The sequence below is a fragment of the Onychostruthus taczanowskii genome, unplaced genomic scaffold (genome assembly GCF_017590055.1).
Source record: "Onychostruthus taczanowskii isolate IOZ18803 unplaced genomic scaffold, ASM1759005v1 scaffold13, whole genome shotgun sequence".
Lineage (NCBI taxonomy): Eukaryota > Metazoa > Chordata > Aves > Passeriformes > Passeridae > Onychostruthus > Onychostruthus taczanowskii.
In genome coordinates this window covers 11,091,362-11,114,144 of record NW_024498462.1, presented here as the reverse complement: position 1 = coordinate 11,114,144, position 22,783 = coordinate 11,091,362, and the positions used below count along the sequence as shown (strand labels likewise).

At 45.8% G+C, this 22,783-nt stretch overlaps 2 protein-coding genes across 2 annotated transcripts in view; both read right to left on the bottom strand.

Moving 5' to 3' along the window:
- Positions 1-422: 422 nt before the first annotated feature.
- LOC121331901 (TLR adapter interacting with SLC15A4 on the lysosome-like) lies at positions 423-1,383 on the bottom strand. The gene has a single exon (XM_041396733.1). The coding sequence runs from the start codon at positions 1,344-1,346 to the stop codon at positions 423-425; it is 924 nt and encodes a 307-aa protein (XP_041252667.1). The 5' UTR covers positions 1,347-1,383.
- A 5,560-nt stretch (positions 1,384-6,943) lies between these two features.
- The window catches only part of SH3BGRL (SH3 domain binding glutamate rich protein like), a 31,374-nt gene continuing 15,534 nt past the window's right edge, over positions 6,944-22,783 (bottom strand). The window contains exons 2-4 of the mRNA XM_041396657.1: positions 14,588-14,773; positions 11,951-12,031; positions 6,944-9,015 (exon numbers count right to left, since the gene is read on the bottom strand). Coding sequence (XP_041252591.1) covers positions 8,983-9,015; positions 11,951-12,031; positions 14,588-14,773 — 300 coding nt within the window. The 3' untranslated portion in view covers positions 6,944-8,982. The remainder of the gene's footprint in view (positions 9,016-11,950; positions 12,032-14,587; positions 14,774-22,783) is intronic.

The following is a 22,783-nucleotide window of genomic DNA, read 5'->3' as shown; positions in this document are numbered from 1 at the left end:
GAAGATGCAGGAATCTTGCACTTTTTTTTTTTTTCAGGAATGCTGCAGTCATCTTTGCTTGCTGATTTTGCAGAAAATTAATGCTTTTATGTGTGGATGTGGCACTTGGGGACATGATTTAGTGGTGCTGGGTTGATGGTTGGACTTGATCTTAGTGGTCATTTCCAACTTCAACAGTTCTATGATTCTACATATATTATAAAAACATTATTAACCAGTATTTTGGAGATAAATTAATTTCAAATTCTCCATTAGAAAACAGAAAACAGTGACCTTTACTTGCCCTGCTCCCAAAGGGGTTTAAGACTTAAAATATTAATCAGAACAAGTGTAGTGTGCAAATGCTTCCATTTCCCAACCTAATCCTTGGAGTGCATCATTCATACCTGAATCCCATCCCTCTCCTGAGCTGAGCAGCTCAGTCAGGATGTGAATTCCATCCTGCAGCTCCATTTTGCAACCCCTGTGTTGGAGATTTGGAGGTTTGGGGTGCTGAACTCGGAGCTGTTCCTGTTGGGAGCGTTGCGGGAGCTGAACAAAGCCAACGAGTGCAAGAGGGCTCCTCTGGCTTTGGAGGTTTCTATGTTCTGCTCCTGGGAGATCTGAACACTTATCTGGTCCAGGCTGTTCCTTATCCAGCTGCAAGTCAGGAGGTTTGTTATGGAACCACACCTGGCCAGGCTTTCTTCAAAAAACTGTTTGTAGAGCTCAGCCACTTTGGCTTCCATGTACTTGTTGAGCGTGGAGTTGGACAGGGGCTCCTCACTGAGCAGGAGGCTCCTTTCTCCAGCTTCATCTCCAGGCAGGGACATCCCACTGGGCTTTTTGGGATGCTCACAGAGAGGGGACTGACCCAGGGGAATATCTATGGAGAGCAGGACGGGGCCGTCGGGGAGCTCATCACACACGTGGTCCAGGACACAGCCCGAGTCACACGTGTGGCCCCCCACACGGTCCCCCCCGATCTGCAGGTCAGGGTAGTTCTGGTAAATGCTGTTGCATGGCCAGGATCTGTACAAATCCACCTGGTCTAGGCTCCCTCCTCTCCTGGGGATATGTACAGCTGGGGATGCAGCTCCTTTAAGCAGCATTTCCTGATCCTTCCCAGGCTCCTTTTCCATGGATCCCCATCGGGGGCTGCTCCCGGCTTCCACTTTGCTGCTTCTGGCAGAGAGCTCCTCCCGCTTCTCACATCCCTCAGCAAAGCCTTTAATTTTTGGGATGTCTACAAGTTTCTGTCTCCAGATTCCCTCTTTAGCCTTTTGGGATGCAGGGGATTTGCGAGGCTTATCTTGATGACAGCTTTCTCTATAGATGAGCCTCATTAGGATGCCTTCTGCCAGCATGGTGACAAGTGTGAGCAGCAGGGATCACCAGAGTTCCATGGAGCCCTGGGACAGAAAGACAGGCACAATACAACAGCAACTATTATTTAACAACTATTATAGAATAATTATATTATTATTACTGTTGTTATTGTTGTTATTAATAATGAACAGTGCATTTCTCACAAAAATAGTGATTTTTCTTTCCCTCTCAAGCACTTATTTTTAGCAAACATCAAACTGCATGCTTTTTCTCTTTACCATGTCCACAAAAATCATTCTGAAGATACAGGAAGGGTTTCAATCAGCTGCTTCATCTGTAGCATCCCTTCTGCTGCCAGGTCTCTTCTGCATCGTGGCTACTTGAGACAGATTGTGCTTTATAAGCTGTAAAAATCAGCAAAATCATTTTACTTGTCTGTATCAATACCATCAGTAATTAATCAATGTTTTCCATTACCAGACAACCATTTCCAAGAGCTAAAGACGTGACATAGAAAGGAAATAAAGAATATATTCATATTTAGAGGCATTTCTGACTTGAGCACTCCCATGAGGTGCCAAGGAGCTTCAAAAGAAACGGAGAGTTCTGCAAATATAACAAAACTGTATTCAAAATGCAGATCAAATGTGTTTAGAGTCCCTCTTAATGATGAACTTAAAAGATATAAATAATTTGCCTTCCCCAACAGGAATAATAGCGAAAATATAAGTGTCTTAATTTACTACACTTAATGATTCCTTATCATCCCTTTCCAATTTACCTACTCTTAAAATCAATGGGAATCTTCACATTAAGACTGAATCACTGCTCTTATGCAAGAATGGGAAACATAAACATAAGAAAATCATTCAGTTCTTCAAATATCCTGTAAATCTCTGCATAATTGAAGTATCCACAGACACAAAGTGTCCTTGTGGCTCAACACTTTTCACCGTGCCCCTACACCCTCGTATATTTGAAATTCCTCACTACACTGGTTCACTTTTCAATCCCAGTGCTCCTTCCAGGAGATATTCTAAAACTTCAGTTATTTGTGACATGGAAATTTTCACCTTTCCCCCAGAATTTACACACTGGCACAGCACAACTGTTTGGGTTTTTTTTTTTAATTTTTGTGGGGTTCTTTATTTTTGTGACACAGAAGCTGAAAAGAACACTGGAATTTCAGTCCAAAGCAGGCAGGAAAGGCAGCAGACCTGGTTATCCACAGAGTCATTTACATATGCAAAAAGCAGGGCAGCACTTTCTAAAGCACTTAAGGGACTTGATAAACCAATTTCCAAAGAAAGAAGAATTGGCAGTCTAAGTCTTGCTAAAGATCCATGGAATTTGGAATGCTCTGCCCCTTGTAGGACATGGGTAACCAGGTCCTTACCCTGTCTGTAGGACCTCAGGGTACCCAGCTCTTTACCTCCTGATAAATTTTGGTTATTGCTTTGAAAGTGCTCATGAAGAGCTAAAACACGTTAATCTTGGAAAAACTGGTCTCCTCCAAATAAAATAAGTGGTACCTGTGTTCTGGAACAAAGCACAAGGACAAGAAAAAGGCACAAAAAGCCCAACTCACCAAGCCCAGTCAGGTCCAAGGCGGATTTCCCCAAGCCCAGAGCTGTCCTGCAGAGCTGCTGGGAGGGGGCCGATGGTTCCACAGCCTTCCCTCGCTGCTGTCTGTGCAGAAAAAGCCTGACGCACTCATGATGCAATTCCCCAGCACTTCTAACTCGTAAAACAGAAGTGATCCTGCTGGGAGAGGGAGCGGTTTTTGAACACAAAGAGAGGGCTACGTCTAAAAGAGGATGTTTGAACATGAATTGAGATGTTTCTGACCACGGTGTGATGCTGAGGAGCTGCTGACAGCCAGAGGGTCAGGGCTGAGCTGGGCAGAGCGAAATCAGAACCGAATTCCAGCAGCACTTCCACTGGCAGGAGCTCAGCTGACTCGTGGACTCACACCACTTCCCCTTTGGAAACACGCAGCTAAATTTAGAGTCTGGTGATGTGCCACTGATGGGGAGGAAGTTGGCAACTTCCTTCCACCCGGATTTTGATGAAATACCCTGTGTCTGTGACGTGCAAACAGGACGATGTGCCAACCTGAAGGCAGCAGCCAAGGGACGGCTCTGCACAATCGTGTTGCTCGTTGACCAAATCTGGTCTTTAGGGGTTAAAAAATTACCTCTGGCACGTCCCAGGCGCTCCCATGGTGGTTTTAGGTGTCCTCTCCAAGCTGAAGCCAAGCTTGTGCACTGAGCCCTCCCCTCAGCACAGGATCCAGCCCACAGACAGTCTGAAGAGTTTTCTGTTGGTGACTTCTCTAAATTTCCTTTTTCTCAGAATTTAAAAACCCCAATGAAGCAGAAGCTGAATCTCATCTAAGTACAAGATGAAAGAGTCTAAAAAGACACTGTTTAATGACAGGAGCAAGACACAAATTATCATCCAAGCCATGGGCAGGGACACCTTCCACCATCCCAGGCTGCTCCAAACCCTGTCCAGCCTGGCCTTGGACACTTCCAGGGATCCAGGGGCAGCCACAGCTTCTCTGGGCACCCTGTACCAGGGCCTGCCCACCCTCACAGGGAAGAATTTATTTCTAATATCCAATCTAACCCTGCCCCCTGTCAGTGGGAAATCATGCTGTGCCTTAGAAATTAGTTTTGGAGTAATTCTGGCCATACACGTTCAATGAAGTCTGTAAAATTATCTCTCTTCCCTCCTTTTCTCCTGTATTTCATGAAAAACTTCAGGTTTTTATGGAGGCAAAATGAAACCTATTTTTACTACCACCAAATTTATATAAAACTCACTTAATATTTAAAAGCTGTTCAAAATTACCCGATTTTTAATCACATTACATGAGCAATTTCTGCACAGAAGGTGTGGCTGGGACTCCAGCAGAGTCACTGCCCACAGCCTGTGGGGGCAGGAACCAGCGTGGATCAAATTCCAAGTAGTTTTAAAGCTCTCCAAGCTCGCAATTAGTGCCAGCTGCAGCTGGAATTTTTGTGCAGCTGTTTCAACAAGACACAAAAGTAACAGAGAGAGGAAGAAATCAAGTCAGGTAATTTGTGTGGAGTGATTAAAAGCAAATCAACTTCCATTTCATACCCAGCAACCTGACCTATGGAACGCGTCCTTGCCCGTGGTGGGGGTGGAATGAGATGAGCTTTACCATCCCTTCCAACCCAAACCAGTCTGGGATTCAGGTGGTAAATCCATCAATATCCATCAATGTATGCTCTCAGTCAGAGCTCACCAAAAAGACATTCCCTTTTATTTACAAAAATAAAGTCAGACCGAGATAGAACCAAAGTTAGTTCAGAACACAGATTGAGCACAGATTGCAGTTAGAATAAACAGCAAGGATGTCAAAATTTACAGCTGAATATGTATTGAAAAGAATAAAAAATTACTCTTCTAGTATCATTCGTGTATGGACAAAATAAATGCTACCACACTGAATGACATTATATGAACTATGGCTGCATGTAACAAAGTCCCTTCTTACAGCACAGGCTGTGTACTTTGCGTGCACATAAACATGACACAGATATTGACGGTTTGAAAGGATTTATGTTGGGGTTTTTCTCCTAAGCACAGCTGCTGGGGGCCCTTTATTTCCCATTCCACAGGAATTCCACTCCAACATCACCCCCACCTCGGAGGAACCCCTCACACACAAGGACACCGCACCCTCCGACGGCGCGGCTTAAGTAGGAGAGGGGCGGGGTTTAGTGATGACTGACAGATGTACCAGCCAATAGAAAGGCGGGACGGACCCGCCTCGGCCGCTGAGTGGCCGCTGGTTGCCGCAGCAACGGCTCGCGGCGGCGGCGCTGCGGGCCCGGGCGCCATTGCGGTCCCTCACAGCGGGGCGGGCGGGATTTGGGCTAGAAAACGTGTATTTTATCCACTTCGCTTCGTGTAAACCAAAATAACCTTCTCTGCGCGCTGAGAAAGGGTTCCGGAAAGAACTGAGGGCACATGAGAATTATAGTGCTGCTGACATTGGATTAATGAGGTGCTGGTTTCCTTTGAGTAAGGATTTTGAAATCGTGAGAAAATTAAGAAATGGCCAAGTTCCTGCTGATATCTTCAATAAGCCAACCTTTAAGAGAAGGAATTACTACAAGGATTTACAGCATATAAGAATTATATATTACTATATTGTGTATGTGTATAAATATTTATAAATATATATATAATATACATAATGAATTACTGTATATTCATGTTCCAAGATATGCAGGGCCAAGTCTGATACTTCATGAATAGAACACATATATTTTGTACTAAATATATGTGTTTTCCACTAAATATATGTATTTTGCATACTCGGTACTCACTATTGTGCTTACCTGTACTAATCCAGCAATTTCTACTTCATCACCTAAACTTTTAAAATTCTTTCACTTCTGCCAGTTTACCGATGCAGCCCAAAATTTTTAATAATAAACTTCAAAACTGTCCTAATGAACTTTTCAATCTAAAACATTGTACCAAGATCCCAGAATATGGGTAAGTCACAGAGTATTTCTGCAGGAAGCTCATTAAATGGTAACAATTTGGGAATGATTTATTTGTGCCGTGGGGTTGGGATCTGAGCAATCTGCTGCAGGGAAAGTTGTCACACGTTGCACGCACACGTGTAGCTTGGCTTTTAAAGATTTTGGGAAACTATTTTCATTGAACTTTACATTAATGAATAACAACTGGGTTTTTAGGATTTTTAATGAGAAGGAAAGCGGCAATTTCTCTGAGTGGCACGAGCGGAGTGGATACACAAGGGAGTAAATGGGATTCATTACAACTGGAAATGGCATTCCTGGCCCTTTTCCCATCCTGGGGACCAGTTGTGAGAAGGACAGGTGTGGGGGACAGGCAGGAATCCCCGTGCCTGATGGTGCTTGGCTGTGCTTTAGCTGCTCACACACAGGCTGATCCACACACATTACCAACCACTCTGAAAAAGATCAGGTTGTTGGTTTCCTCCCGAGGATGTGAGCTGAAGTCTGGAGTTTGGGCAGGTCAGAGGCAGAGAATGTGATTTTTGTAACTCTGCAGATCTTGCAGGTGGTGCAGAACTTCAGCACGTGAAGCAGGAAGGAGGTACCTGCTGGTCTACCTGGGAAGGTGTGAGTGAAGTTTTAGTTTAAAATTTATCCTGCACTGCCCTGTGGCAACACAAACATAAAACAGCACAGCTCCCTGCTGGGAGCAGCACAAAGCTAATTAATTACAGTTTGTAACGAGCAGGGGAGGGCTGGGTGAGCTCTGAGTGTGGGAGCAGCTGCTGTGTCCCAGCCACTTCCGACCTGTCCCTGCCCTGGGGAAGCAGTGGGAAAGCAGGATAACAAGGGAAACAACCCAAACCTTGACACACTGTTTTGGGTAGGTGTATCCCTAAATTAAATCCATTTAGTAATTCAGTCCCATCAGCTGCAGCAGGTGAGAGATCCAAGCCAGCAGACTTCACCTGCAGCAGCAGATCCCTGATGTTCACCTTGTAGAAATCCTGAACTTTTTTTAAAAAGCAGTATTTTCACCTGAAAATTTCACTTCTTTCAGCTTCAAACTTCAATCTGTGAACAAAACATGCAAACAAGTCATGGAGTGAGAAAGTGTTCTAAACCAACTTTATTGGAATGATACAGGAATGGTTAACATACAGGTTAATCCTCAATGCTTGCTTTCTACATAGGAAAAAAATAAGAATAAAAAAGAACAAATTCAGTTTTTGCACCCATGGAAACAGAAAACCAGCACAGAGGTAACAGATTCCTGGCACTCCTGAAGTCATGCAAGAGATCTGCATCAAAAAACTCAAGTTTTACACACACAACAAAGAGATTTTGGGTATTTTCAGTTTGTGTTGGTGCCTTGTTCCCCAGACAAAGGAATAATTCAGCCTGGCTCACCAGAGCTGCCTTAGGAATGCTGATACACTTTGAATGCTCCCATATGGCAGGGGGGGACACACGAGGGCAGTGACTTTGCTTTCTTAAACTTGGCAATTTTCTTGACCGTTGAGACAGGGATTGACCTCGTTTCAGAATGTTTTGGGTCACTGAACTGACAGAATTTGGCAGCTACTTTTAATTACAGCTTCTCCAAAATAATGGCTGTAATTCACCAAACTTGCACAGGAAGCACAGCAAACTGGTGTGGGTACAGACTTGTGTGTCAAATCCCACTTTCCTCACCACGCTTCACTTAGTATTCCACAGTTCCCAAAAACTTGAGCAGGAATTTAGACACAGAGAAAGATTTGGCCAATATTAAGAAAGAAAAACAACCTCGTTCAGAAAGATGAAATCATAGTGAACAACAAAAAATCTGATGCTGGATTTAAAACATAACCAAACTTCCATCCCCAAAAGATCTTAAATTTCACAGAACTGCAGTAATTCCTGACAAAAGGTGTTAATAAAAAAGCACAGTTGTGTGTGTGTTAATCTTTAAGGTAAGGCAGCATCCATCCATCCCTCTGCCTTGTGATGTGCTGCTTTTGTAAGCACAAGCTTCCAACTGCTTCCCAGGCTCCCAAAATGATAAATCAGGAATTAAAATATGGCCAGGAATTACAGGCTCCCTCACGAGCACTGGGAGAACACACAGGTTAATATTGCACGTGGTAAATTCACCCACACAAGACACTGAGAGATTTGCAATTCCTGTAATAGATTTATGATATGGCAATAAGAATGGAAATTAAGTTTTTAAACCATAAAAAAAAACAGAAGTCTTGCTTAATTACAATAACTTTTGCTATTCAAACATTTATTTCCTCATTTGAAAAAATACTATATGAACCTAATGGCTACTTGAACATGCAGTGAGATGTTTAATGCTCTAAGCAGTGTGAACTGGTATTTTTGTAGAGAAATACATTAAAGGCTTTCACCCTTACACAGGTAAGGAAAGGCCATTTCTGGCTGTTTTGGCTTGTTTGCAACATTGAATCTTGCCCCAGATGTGTCATTGCTCGTGCTCAGGCAGCTGTGAGGGACCTGTGTCCATTGCCCTTTTTGTCCAAAGGGCCCACACAGATCACTTAAATGAGAAGTACATGGGGTTTGTTGGGGGTTTTATCACCTGTACAACTGTGTAACAATACAAACCTTAAATATCCATTCTACAAAGACAAACACAACTTCCCAAAGTGACTACAATGGTTAAACTACACAGTACCACCTACAAATTCATCTGAAACCAGGAAAGACACTGAGAATTTACTGTGTAACTCAGTAACATTTTTGAGGCAACTCAGGCACTAAATTAGTATCTGACGAGGTTTTAGATGCTGTTTTCCATAGTTTAAATAGTTGGATCTCTAGGTAAAACCCATCTCCATTTTTAGTACTAAAATAGTTTCTTTAGGTTTACACAAAATGGATGAATTGCCAGGACAGTTTAAACTAAATGTAACTCATTCATGTCTGATTGCTTCGGCTTCCATCAGAACCCACTCCCGCTCCCTACCCTGAAATTCCCGTTTCCATCCTGTGTTCAATTTGTGTTATGGACAGTGAATGCTGCAAGCACCAATCAAATGTTAGAAATCACATCTACATTTCTTGAAGCAGAGACAGTTGGACTATTTTATAAAAAGCTGTGGAAATTCCCTTTACAGACATTTAAGGCAGTTGAAATTCACGCTTGCTGCTTGGCCAGTGCTTCAGCTTCCTGAAACAGCAAAGAAGAATTACATGTTAGCAGTTTCTCAGTATGTTTCCAAAGGAACACTACAAAACAATAACCTGCATTTTTCAGTCTTCTTTCAGCCTTTGTAAGGTGATCGCAAATGGGAACAGAATGACAAGAGAAGAAATGCAAAAGGAATTTCCTTTTGGTTTCTCCGAGTGTACTTTTGACTGCAGATTAATTTAATTACCTGCTAGCAGCACCATGACCTACAAGGAGACGAATGAGAAATGAATTCCCAGTGCCCTCAGTGCAGCACCTCAGCGGGGACAGCCTGGTTTACTCGAAAGGACAAAGTTCAACACTGCCAAGATGTGTTGGAGCCATTTGCTTTTGTGACTGCACAGAAATACTCAAGATAACAGATTCAATATCATTGTTACCATGACCCAGCACTGCTAAACAAACAAAACACATGAGAAGAAAGGACTAAGAGGGGAATTTCCAAGAAGTCTGTATGATTTTTTAGGAGGAGACACAGTGGGTGACCCCAGCCTGCAGGGCAGGAAGTCCCACACGTATCTCCACATCTTGGACGCGGTGGCTCACTCTGGTTGTCCTGGCTAACTGCCCTCATCCTGCCTTTGAACTCAGGGCGTGGGAAGAGCCTGGCTTGGAGCTCCTGGCCCGTGCTCTGCTCTCTGGCCTGTCACGGGTCAGAGAGCAGGCCTGGGATGTCACCAGGGCTCGGATGTCACCGTGCACCCACCGGCCTCGCGCGGCCATCTACAGCACAAAAGGCAGGTGAGCAACGAAAGGAAGATCAAAAAGAGCTACAAAGCCTGGAAAAAACCAGTGTGTTTGATATTCTCTGCAAGACAAGTGGTTCTTTGAATGGTAAGAAAGAGGAGAAGGTTCTCTCAGCTTTGTAACAACTCCCTTAACCTGCCCAGGGCACTGCAATGGTGACAGCTCACTGGCTGGTTGGTATTTTTTTCAATACAAAGTACATTTCTTCAGAACAGGCACTGGAAAGCTGGAGAGGATTCCTGGTATTCCCCTCACGCCCAGGAAGGTTGGTACAAATAACCTGCTAACCTATTTTTCTTGGAGGTCAAACTCCATTTCCTTGGGCGTAGGCCTCCAAGTTATCTGGGAGAGGCTCAGTTTTCCAAGCTTGACACTGTCCCTCTTTCACACTTTTCCTTATTTCTCCCTCAAGGCCCCTCACTGAGCATCCTCTCAGTCCTTAAATCCACAATAAATAAATAACTAAACATAGCTTTTAACTCACAAAACCCTTTCCCTTTAAAATCCACCCACATTGCTTGAAGTAGAGATGTTTAAGAAAAACTAAAGGCCAGCCTTTTCCAGAGTTTGTAGATCCAAAGGACAAACAAACCACCAGGGCTCAGAAAATAGTTACTTGAATTTACCATGCTCACTTCTGAGCCAGCCCTGTTTAGCATTAATATCAAACCTTTGTGTTCAGAGTCAAATAACTTCCCAAATCTCTCCTGATGGCATTGAATGGAGGTTTCCTGCCAAGGCTGCTCCCAGCCTCCTGCCATTTTCTGCAGTTGCCATGTCATCTCCTATAGCATTATAACCAAGCTGCACACAGCTATGCTGGGAACATCAATTTCAGCACCTACAAATCTGTGTACCCTCCTCAGCAGCCTGCAACTGACTTGACTGGACATCCTAACTGTGGGAGGGATTCCCAAAGTCAGCCCCCGAGCAGGATGCAGGGGGTACAAGGTCACTGCTGCAAAGATTATTTACCATCATCAGCTCAACACAACATGGAAATTCAGCAGGGTACAGCTGTGTTCTATCGTGTTCTATCCCTTCTGTTTAAAATTCACCTTTTCCTTAGGTGAGGACAGAATTGGAGCATCCCTCAGGACAGAAGCAGAGCTCCTGTCAGCCATGCTGGCTGCTCCTGCCAGCCAGCAAGTCTGGGAACCAGCGACGTTCCCAACGTTACTGAGACAGGTGACCTGATTTGTTATGGCAGCAGCTGCTCTCTGGTACCACTGCACTTCCCAGGGGAAAGGCACAAGCTTCCCTGCATCCCACAGTCTCAGGATTGCTTCCTGGTTCCTTGGCTCCATCCTGCACACTCTGCTGAGCAGTGAAGTGCAGATGTTCCAAGGAACTTCACCAGGACTGTGGTTCTGTGTGCAGCTGGTCTGATGCCAGCAGTGGGTAATGCTGGGGTGCATATCCCAGGCTCTGCTCTGGGCAGCTCTGCACGAGGCACCTTTTCCTCATCACACCATTCCCAGTGGAGCTACTGCTGGAAATCTGGCTCCCAAAACTGCTTCAGTCTGCCCCACAACCTGCAGTGCTCACTGCTCATGGGTCACTATCCACCTTTAAAATTAGGTCTCTTAGTGATGTGCACAGCACAACCTTCAACTCGTACATGAGTAAAGCGTGTTAATCCACTGGAACAGGAAAGCTGGAAGTGACCTGGAGGATCCTGCTGCTGTCAAGTGAAACGTATAAAGCAGGCTTGTCTTATCCTATCAAAATCAAAAGGAGAATTCCAGCCCACTGCATCCACAAAGCAGTAGCCTAGTTTGTAATTGGCAAAGGAAAATAAGCTTTGGATAACAAGCCAGAGGAAAAAATTACTCTGAAGCAAGACCATGTTATTTCAGAAACAGTGGCTCTGGTTTCAAGGAATTTTCTAGCAGAAAAATATCATCAAAATTTCACATGAATTAATTTTTTTTACTGAATTGAAAACATTCTTTGATTTTGGGACCATTTTTTTCATCTAGGTTTCTTATGCATTCTTCAGTGCAAATATTAACTATTCTTTTGAAACTGAAGCCTGAGAGCCTCTGGAGACTGAGTATGTCCCAGGGAGACTGATGGGGGCAATGACAGCACAGGTACCAGGTCCTGTTCTGAGCAGAGGAGGAGGTGAAAGCCACAGGGTCCCTGTGAGGAGGTGCTCACCCACCTTTGACCCAGGGGGTGCAGTCAAGCCCAGGAACGCGTACACGGCGTTGTTCTCCCGCGCCTCGAAGAAAGCATCGTAGTCCTTCACCGTGGCAGGAGGGAGAGGGAATAAAAGACAGAGGAATGAACTGTCAGAAATAATCTCAACTCAGTTTAGGGTGTCACCCAACCCACACCAAGCAAACTGCTTCCTGTGGCCAAATGCAAAATCCAGCAGCAGCTCAGGTACGTGGCGTTAGCACTAACAGCACACAAACTGGTCAGGCTGGAAAGGGACAAGCTGGGAATTCATTCTGTGGCCCAGCAAGATGTTCCTGTGAGCTGCTCCAGCCTCTCCCAAAGGGACAGACTCCACACAAGGCAAGTGTTGTCACTGGTCTGGTGTGGACATCCCCCCAAAAGGAGAAAGCTGAGCCTGGACCTTGTAATCAGAAACCCTAATGTTCCCAGATGTCATTGCTGGTTCCTCATAGGGATGGCAATTGTGCAACTGTGACTCCAGCTCTTAAATCTGTCAGAAGTTCAACTGGAACTTTTACACTGAGAGTGCACCTTTCCCATCACATTTCCCACTAAGGATTAGTCTGTGCAAGTGAAGGCAGTGGGGTGGCACTGTTCACTCACAGTGTGCTACAAATGCCCTAAACACACACAGCCACTTCCCTGGAAAATTAAGGTAATAAATAAATAAATAAAAAGAAATACCAGTTGCCAAACTCCAATTAAAGGAACCCAGAAGTTTTGTGCAAGCTCACTGTTGTCCAAGTTACCATACAATTCCCTCATTCTCACTTCTGAACTCAGCAGGGATCAGTCCAGTGACTTTCCTGCTCTCCATTTTTAACTGACTGTAACTTTACCAGCCTCCTCCAGCTTTCCTGGGCAATGTTTGGATGCAGGAGTCCTGGCTGGAGAGCCCAAGGCAGGCTGGAGTCAGGGAGAGCTGCTTAGGGCACAGTGCTCTGGATTCCTGTGTGTCTGGAAGGCAAAAGCCTAAGGAACAGCAGCTGAGGGGGCAGCTCTAAGGAGAGGCTGCTGCAGCCAGAACAGAACAAAGTACAGAGACCAGAAGATTCCAGCTGCCTGGACTTCAGGGATATCAAATTATTGCTCCATTTGCACATGCAGCATTCGTGTGCTGGTTTGATAAAAACGTGTGTGATTACAGTAAATCCCCCCTGAAGCCCTTCTGTTGACAGGACTGGGGCTGCTTGATAACAAAGGGATTGTTTATCTTGCTGGTGCACAGGCCATGAGCCTGCTCTGCAGCATCTCCCAGGACAGGAATTCCTGGGCCTGAGGAGCAGGGCTCATGCCAGCCCACACAGCATCTCCACTTCCAGCCTCTTTGCTGTGCACAGGCCAGGAAGGCCAATTTGCTCTTTGCTCTGCCAGTAGTGCTGCATCAGATGGAACAAACAGGGAACTTCATGCTTGAGAGGCATCAGATAAAGACAGAAATAGATGCAAATTCTGGGCACAGAATTAACTTTTACCTTGCTGAAAGCTGAACTGTAGCAACTTGAATCCAGAAACCCAAAATGACCGAATTTCAAAAGTTCAGCATGACATCAACCAAAATTTTGAGGATGAAATACACCCATAGCAAGAATCTTGTAACCAGTTAGATAACTACAGATCCTTATGTCTGTCACTCCAAACCAACCTTTTTCCATGTCACAACCAGTCAGTAAAATTTTGAGAGCCAAGTGGCACTGTGGATATTATTTCAAGTTCTGCTTCTATTACAAGCAAGAAAAATTCTTGGCACATTGAGAATAATTTCTTTCAGTAGGCACAGATTTGTCTCACAAAGGTCCAGAACTGGCAGGTTTTGACTTACAGACTGTGCAGGTCAGAAACAGACTTCAAAAGGATCAGAGGAATGCACATTGAACTCTGTTCAGAAGATACTAAGTTTTAAAAATAAAACTAACCGTTAATCTAATAATCATTCAAGCATGGTCTGCTGAGTACAAGTACTGCAGGGCAACTTACTTTTGATCAAGCATTAAAATAATTACAGTAGGATTTTTGTTTGCAACACAAGTTTTAATCTGTCCAAGGCACTGGAGTTAGTGAACCATAGCAGCCTTCCTTCTGCAAGCAGCACACAGAGCTCATCCCAAGAAGGATCAGAAAACTGATTTATGATCATGGCAGACATCAATTCATATGATCTGGGATTTACACCTACTGGCAAATCCCACACAGGCAGAACAGATCTCTGAACTTGCTACAGAACATAAGCTTGGTGTAAAAGGGCCAGATTACTTTGAGGTGTTAGCTCACAATCATGGGGAAAATGAGGATTAAAAAAACCTGGCAACTTTCAGAGCCATAAAATGGGAAAAAAACCCACAGGAAAATAAAATGAAGTATGTACTGCAAGGCAGGATCCAAATCAAGAGGTCTACATTTTAATCTTTCCTGTGGTGTGACTGGAAAACTCAAGAATCAATTATTACTAAAGCCCAAGATGGGGGGAAATGTCTGACACCTCCTACAGCCTTCCCAGTTTGAGCAACTGCAGCTGGGCAAGCCCTGCCTTGCTGCTCACTGCAGGGAAGCGCAGGCAGCGGCAGTGAGGAAGAGGACAGGAGGCTGGAGGGGCACAGGAGGCTGCAGCAGCCCTCACCCCGAGGTAGCGGCTGTCGTTGAAGAGCCGGGGGGGCAGGGGGTTCCCACTCGCTGGCCGACTGTCCTCGGGGACGTTCTCCCGCATCCATTTCCGGTTCTCCTCGTTAGCTGCGATGTCCTTCTCCTCAAATTCAATTTTGTTGGCTTCTAAGAAGCCTAACACATCTTGCTGCTGCTTTTTAATCTGTCACAAAAAAAGGAGGGAGGGAGATAAGGTAAACAAAATCAGTGAAATAATTTTTGATGCTGCTCTGAGGTTTGATGCAGAAACCAGGGGTGAAAATCAGGTTGACAGTGTTAAGAAAATTCTTAGAACCAAAAAGTATCTTCTGAAGAGTCAGAGCTGAGCCTTGACTCGGCTCCTACAAAACTGAACAGGCTGAAGCTTAAAGATGTCGTCCCTACACAAATGTAAGTGATGTCTACCTTAAAGGTGCCCACCCAGAAGCAGAAGTGTGAGCAGGGCCCTTGTGCTGGCCAGATTTTACAGTTAACTCAGGGGAACATTGTTTTTTCAGGCGCAGTGGAGTTTGCTGGAGGCACATTTGAGGTACAAACTGCTTCCTTGTGCCCTTGGAAGCAGGGCTGAACCTCCCCGTCCCTTCAGAGTCTAGCCTTTTATCCACCTCGGTGACAAAAGAGACCTCACCAAGCATTTTTGGTTCACACTTCTTTGCAGAGAAACCCCTCTCCCGTTGTGTCCTGGGTGTCTGCAGGGCAGGCACAGTCTCTGGAGAGCTGTGAACCCACACACCCATCATAACTTCTGTCAGGGAAGCTGGGTGAGGTCCCAACCTGATGCCACCTGTCCTTGTACGCTCACACAGCATCCAAGGGAAAAGCAGGATCTGTGTGGCAAGCACAGTGCTGGCTCTGCACAGGGAAGCAGGTTTTTATTCTTGTCATTGTGAATTACTGACTTATTGACACAGAGATAGTCTGCTTACGCTCTGCTCTCCCTCTTCATGACTTTACCACCACAAAGGAGATTATAACCATGCACATCCTAGCAAACAATAAAAAAATGGAGTTTAATGGGAAATTTGTTTTCTTCAAATTACCCCCTTCACTGCAAAGCCAGTCCGAGGTCTGGCTTTACCCTTATGAGCTGGGTGCCGCAGGAGCGGCGTTTCACACAGATGTTGCTGGTGCTAACTCAGGTCAGCCGCAGCTCCCGAGCAGCCGCTCCATATACGGCCACAGGCAAACCCGGAGCTGCCGGGGTCAGCGACAGCCAGCCCGGAGCCAAATATGGAGCCCGTGCCCCGGCTCGCACGGCCCCACAGCCACGGGCACCCGGCCGGGCCCCGGCTCGCACAGCCCCACAGCCACGGACACCCGGCCCCACAGCCACGGACACCCGGCCCGGCCCCGGCTCGCACGGCCCCACAGCCACGGGCACCCGGCTGCCCGGGAGCGCCAGGAGCAGCAGGGAGTGTGATGGAGAGCGCTGCCCTGAAGGATGCGGGCTGGGGAACAGAGCCCGGCACATCCAAAAGGGAATCTTCAGGCACTCGGTCTGGAGCTGCTCTGTCCATGGCAGGTTCCAGCGGAGCTCGGGAGGGGCGCATCCAGCTCAGGGCAGCTCAGAGGGGCCGATGCTGCTCTCCCGACAGAGGGAAATGTGCTCCCAGCTCCAGCAGGGAAGCTGCCTGCTGAGAAGCCAGTGTAACTCCTCCGACCACGTCAGCACAGGAGCTGCTGGACTCGCTGTGCGAGCACCCTGAAACACAAGGATATTGCTAATTTCCATCATGGCTAAAAATAAATCAAACTGGAGGAGTTAATACCGCCCCGAGGAAATAATTTGTGTACAGGCTGTATAAAAACATTCTCAGCAGACTCAGAGGTTTCCTTGCCCGCCTCCAACAGGAGCAGGAGGAGCAGGGGAAGCTTTTCTCTGTTGTGCTCTACAGCTCAGAGGGGAAAAACAGGGAGCACTCCCTTCATGAACTGTTCTGTAGGGCTAAAATAAGGGAAAGGTCTTTGGAACTGTAAACTCTTTGGTCAGTATGACCCAGTAGTAAATGTAATTTTTTTTCCTTGAACCACTTACATGTTTTATTAACCATTTCCTACAATCTCTAAATTTCAGATCCAAATAGCTTTTATTACTCTCAGGTCCTTAATTTGTCCAAAATCCATTGCTTAGTGAAAACAATTTTGAGATGCCCCAGAGTTATTAAGGATTTAGAGAAAACCAAGCTTTAACCAAGCTTTTTTTTAATGGTAGAGTTTTCCACTCTACCATTAACCTGTACACTCTGCCATGTAAAACAAGAGCTCTGAGTTGGACAGGAATCAGCATTTTGATCCCCTGAGAAGTCACTTCATCTTCCTTTTAATCATCTTGACTGTTTTAGCCACACATACATCCTCACACCCTCCCAGCATCTCAAAGTCTCTGAGCTGTTTTTTTTCAGCTCCAGGAGGCACAACCACATCCCAAACTGTTGACTGTGACTCCAAAGGGTGATCACAATCCTCTCTGCTTGTTTTTGAAGAGCTGGCAAAGCTGGAAATATATTTTTTTCTGCTATAAAAGGCACCATTGTAAGGCAAGCATGAAGTTTGGTCTCTGTTGCTCTCAGGCTGTCTGTAGTCAAGGGAGGTAATTCTCTAGAGAATTCTACAGAAAAGCAAGGGTGGTGTTGATGCATGAGGAATATTAGTCTGGAACCCTTGTTTTCTGGTCAGACAGAAAAAGATGGGAGATTAAGCAGCAATGTTTTCTCCCAGCTCCTCAGACAAATCCTCCGGCCACGGTGATGAGCACTTACACAAGAGCAGTAAATGCTCCAGAGAAACAGGGCACCAACTGCTGGGCAGCAGGGACACCGAGCTGCCAGTTCCTATTATTTTATGGGATTTTATTTAGAAAACTTCCATTAATCTCAGGCAGTGGAATAGCACTGGGAGGGAAGGGCTGAAAATAGAGCAAGAGACGTCTGCTGCTGCTTCAGGGTGTTTTGTCTTACTTGAAAGGGCACACGTTCTCCTCGGGACAGAGCTGGAAGATGGTTCCTGCTGCCCATGTTTGGGAAGGAGCGAGGAGCCTTTCTTCAGGATGCGCCTGTCAACACGCAGCACTCGCTTGCCACAAAACCTCCCCAGCTGCCTGGGCAGCGTGGAGAGCAGCCAGCGCCTTCCCAGACCCCGCACCTCAGCCTGCATAAACAACTGTCATGTCTGAAGCCATTCTGGCCCGTGAAGGGCAGCTCAGTGCAGTTGGCAAACACGAAAATCCTTGTTTATTCCGAGTGCTCCTGACACATTGTGCAGGGCCGAGAGCAGCAGGAGAGCCGGGAACGTGCCCGGAGTCAGCGCAGGAGCTGGGGAGCCCAGCAGGGCCTGAGGCTCCGGAGCAGCACTGGTGGGGCAGGAGCATTACGGAGACACAAGAGCACAGGACACAGAAATGAAAGATAGGGAGGGACACACAGCTGTAAGGAAGGAAGAGGCTGGGGGCAGGAGTGGAGGCAATGAGCAAAATGGATGGATAGAGATCAGGGGAAAATCTTTGTGGGATGGAAGGAGAAGGGGTGGGAGCAGGTGAAGCCAGGACTGCAGGGAGGAAAGGCTGCATCCTCTGGAGTCCCCACTGCCCTGCCTGGGAACAAAGCTGCCCTCAGAACAGCCTGGCTGCACCCAACCCCAGAAACAGAAACACATCCTACCTCAACACTCACTTGGGAGAAAAACAATTCCTAAGGTGAGTGGAGATATTTTACTTCTTGCTGATGTTCCCAAGATAATACTGAAAGGAACATTTAATGAAATAAATCTATTTTCTCTTTGTTTTGGATTTCAGGGTCTGGTTCCAGAACAGAAACAGCATTATGGCAAGTCATCGGTGGTTAAAGTCTCACCACACACTGTGATCTTGTGCTACAAAATCCACTGGGTATCAAGATTCCCTTCTCTTCCAGTTACAAGCCAATCACAAAACATTAGGCTTTCAACAGAGCATGGGCACAAAATAACATTATAAAAATGAGTGTAGAATTGTGAACAAGTATCACTCCTCACTTGAGTACACATCAGAAATTCAATTTACTGTTCTTAATCTAACTCCCATCAGTGATGTCAGTAACACAAGAGAAACCTCATCAAAGCTGCCAAGAGTACAAACAGGTGATGTTTGCCAACAAATCAATCCATCAAAAATAAAATTTTAACCCCAAAGTGGGAATAAACTTTCTAGAAAATGCTGCAACATTTTAGATTCTCTTCCAAATCTCTAATCATTGAAAAAAAATTTCAAAAAATAACTCAGCTAAAAGATAATAAGCAGAAAGGAGGTAGGGATGATGCTGCAGAACCTTGGTCCAGTGAGCAGGCAGCATTCCAGCCTCAGCTCCAGCCAGGACTGTGCTGGCTGTTCAAAAGCCAACCTCTCCCAGCACCACCCCACTGCAGGGAAACACTAATTTTAAACACTCTTTGGAACTGAACTTCACAGAAGGGTCTATCTCATTTGGTGCACACACAGAGCACAGTCCAGTCCACACTGCTGGCCAAGAAGGGGTTTGGGTTGGTTTTTTTCAGTCTTGTTATTTTTTCAGTTTATAAATAAATCCCTGGTTGGACAATAGACATGTTTTGGAAATCTATTTATGGACCACTGGAACTCAAGTTTACAGTCTGAGTGCTGCTGCTGTGATCCAACAGCAAACTTGCTGACTGCGGCTCCGCCATCCTGGCCCTCTCCACCACTTCTGTGGCTCCTGTGTCCCATGCAGGGGAAAAACATAGATTTTATTAATTTCTTTCCTAATGATGGGATTAAATGGCTCATACTTTATTGTGAGGATTTAAAAGAATTATAAAGGGATTTCTTATGACATTCCCAGCCATCATTATATCATCGGTTATAACATCAGGACAAAAGAAATGGCCTCATGTTGCACCAGGGAAGGTTTAGATTAGGAAGTCTCCTGAAGATGGACAAGCTGAAATGTAAGCAGTGAATGGGAAAAGTGCAGTCCAAAAATGTAGGGCAAACTCCACTGGCAGGCAGCAGCAGCAAGGTGGAAACCCCCAGGAAGTGATTTTCCTGGGAGGAATGGGCAGCATGAGCAATGCCAAGTGCTGCCATGACAAACTGACTTGTCACAGGGTGACCTGTGGACTGAGCTGGGGCCACACTGCCACAATCCACTGCCACTTTTTGGAATTAGAGTAAAAACTATTGGGGGTTTTGGTTTGGTTTTTATCTGTCTCAATTTCTCAAATGACCTTGCCTTCCTCACCCAGATCCCTAATGCAGAAGCTCATCCTTGCAAACGAGGTGCAAAATGCTTAGAATTTCTCCTCCCACTACAACCTAATTTGTAGGAGTTAAACAGCCCAGCAGCTCAGCCATGGATTTAAATGTCACAGATTCCTGTCGGCCCCCTAAGCTCGTTCCCCACCCCAGCACCTGGCAGCAGGGCTCCCTTCCCTTCCGAGCAGCCTCAGTCCTGCCCTCCGTCACAGTGTTCCTTGCTTTCACTCTAATAGTCCAGAAGATATTTTTTTGTCTAGAGTGGTTTTGTTGGTTTTATTTGTATGAATAAGCCATTTCCACACGCCCCCCCCCCCCCCAATTAGCTTAAAAAGCCATTTCCCCCCCCCCCCCCCCCCCCATATTAGCTTAAAAATCCAATATGCCAGCTCTGGTGGTGCCACTGTAAATGTGGTCAGAGGGTGGGAAACCTGCAGCCAACTCCAGCAATGACCTGGATGATCAGAGCTTTGCCAGGTGTCTCCCAGCAATTCCTGTCTCACTCTTATTTCTCCCTGCCTGGTAGAATGTCTGCTTATTTTTAGGTCTGGGTAATTATCATCTCAGAACTCAAAGCACTTCTTTGTTCTGGTTATTTTAAGCAGAGCATTACACGAGTGGTGCCATCGTTGTCTCTCCCGATGGATTCTGGTCTGGAGGGAATGAGACTGAGGACAAACACAGCAAAACCACCATGAACTTACGGGACCTGAATCAAACACAGGAGGCTGGAAAAGTTCACGCTGGACTTGTGCTGCTCTTTTTTTTCATTTTCCAGAAATTCAGCAGTGTCCAGATGGACTCCATATGTCCTGACTCTCTCCCTGCAGGGTCCTTTGGGAAAGCCCATGGCAATATCCACACGAATCCTGCACAGCAGCGCTGGTTTGATGTGGTTAGACCCCAACAGCTTAAAATTGGTTTATTTGGAAATGGTTTTTACCACCAGGCACCCACTGACCCTGGGCTGTGTCAGAATCACCAGCCCAAGACCTGGGACAGGAGGAAACTCCTTCTCCAGCTCCCACTGAGAGCAACAACCACATTCCTGCTGCTCACGTGTGGCTTTGGAAGACGCCTTTTAAAAGCAAGAAAAGGTGAGAGGATGCAAAGTGACCACCACTCAAGAGGGAGGCTGGGGGAAAATCCAGGCTACCAAAAGGGTTTTGCAATTTAACCTGGACGTTACATCATGTCTGGCAGCACACATGAGCTGTCTGCAACAGGGCTTTAGCCTGGCATAAGGTACCACCCCACAGACCAGATTTTGGAACACAAGCCAGAAATATAGCTGGAACAAAGGACAAAGTCTGCACTTCCCAAAACAAGACCACAACTTGCTCCAGAAACCATAGAAAGTTACATAAATGAAAAAGCTGATTCATGAGAACAAAAATAAAAGCTTCTCTCATGGATTATAATGCCATTGTAACTGCATTCATTCAATAACCCAAGGCCTAAAAACTTGTTAAATCCCACACCAACAACACCCAAGTCCAAAGATCCTTGTGCACACAACACGTTTTTTCCTACCAGAAGAACAAAACAGGAAAGTTAACATCACCTCCATGTGCTCAAGTCCTGGGGAATTAGGATTCTCAAGGGAGCCAAGGGCGCTTAGAGACCCAACTACCTCTCACTTTTATTTACTCTGACACAGAATGCAAAAAGAATGAAATCCCGGGGGGATTTGGCATTTAGTTCCCTTGGGCTGCTTGGGAAGTTCAGCAGCAACACCAGCCTGACCCCTCTGGTTGGCACAGCCCAGCACAGCTAAGCAGGTTCCTAAGAGCCACTCTGCCAACTTGCTGTTGGAGTTCAAGGAATTAGTTAAGAAAAAACAAGAAACATTTTCTCTCTTGCTGCAGCAAGGAGGGTTTGAGTTCAGTGTTCCAGCGAAGTTTTTCAGTGTCACTAATTTGGTGTCAGACAGTACAGCCAGCTCCACCACACCTCGACTACAGTCAAATTCTAACGAGATCCTAAAAGGCCACAAATAAGTCAGAACTGTCTTGCTGCAACAGCCAGTGTGTGTTTAGCTCCTTTCCTCCTGCAGTGGCCAAAAGCAGATTCCACTACCCATTAGTCAAGCAGGAGGACAAGTAACATTTCCTTATTTATATCTCCTCAGCTTCTGGCACACAGCAGCAGCAGCACTGCCTAATGAAGCCCTGATGACTTTTTAATGTGTTTTGGGTTTACTTTCCATGAAGGCACCTTAAGGATTAACATTATTATCACAGTTTAAGGTAAATTCTGCTTTTAACAAATGATACCCAAGCACTGGGGAGATGAGTGGGGGTGAACCCATTCATCCTTTAGCACCTGCTTGTCAAGGACTATTGTGGTGTCACCAGGATTCTAACAGAGAACATCTTATCAACAACACCTGAAGCCCATGGTTAAAAGTACCATTTAATAAACCTCACATTTTGTTCCAGTACATGAAAATGGCTCTGTCAGCTGAAACCCCACCTCTTTTCCAACTGAAGCATCAAATTCAGAAGTAAATCTTCCTCTTTTTTTGGCTGCAAGGAAAAGGTGGTGGGGCACTGAAATGGCTCCCCAGGGAATGGTCACAGCCCCAAGGCTCCCAGAGCTCCAGGAGGCTTTGGACAACAGGGATGCACAGGATGGGATTGCTGGGGTGTCTGTGCAAGGCCAGGAGTTGCACTTGATCCTTGTGGGTCCCTTCCCACTCAGGGTATTCCATAATTCCATGAAAAGAAGGGTGACACAGTGCACTCTCCTTCCACTCTCCTCCTTCCTGGCTGCTCCCCAACACATTTTCAGTTGCTCATTCAGCATCTCCTGGCCTGTCCAGGCTCCTGAGTGCACTGGCAGCATCCAGTTGTTTTGCCCAAGAGCCCAGCTCAGTCTCCAGCCTACCAGAGATGCACAAACTGTTGGGAGTGTTCTGGGGGGCTG

Coding starts and splice junctions, on each gene's coding strand:
- LOC121331901 (XM_041396733.1), bottom strand. CDS start 1,346: ATGCTGGCAGAAGGCATCCTAATGAGGCTCATCTATAGAGAAAGCTGT.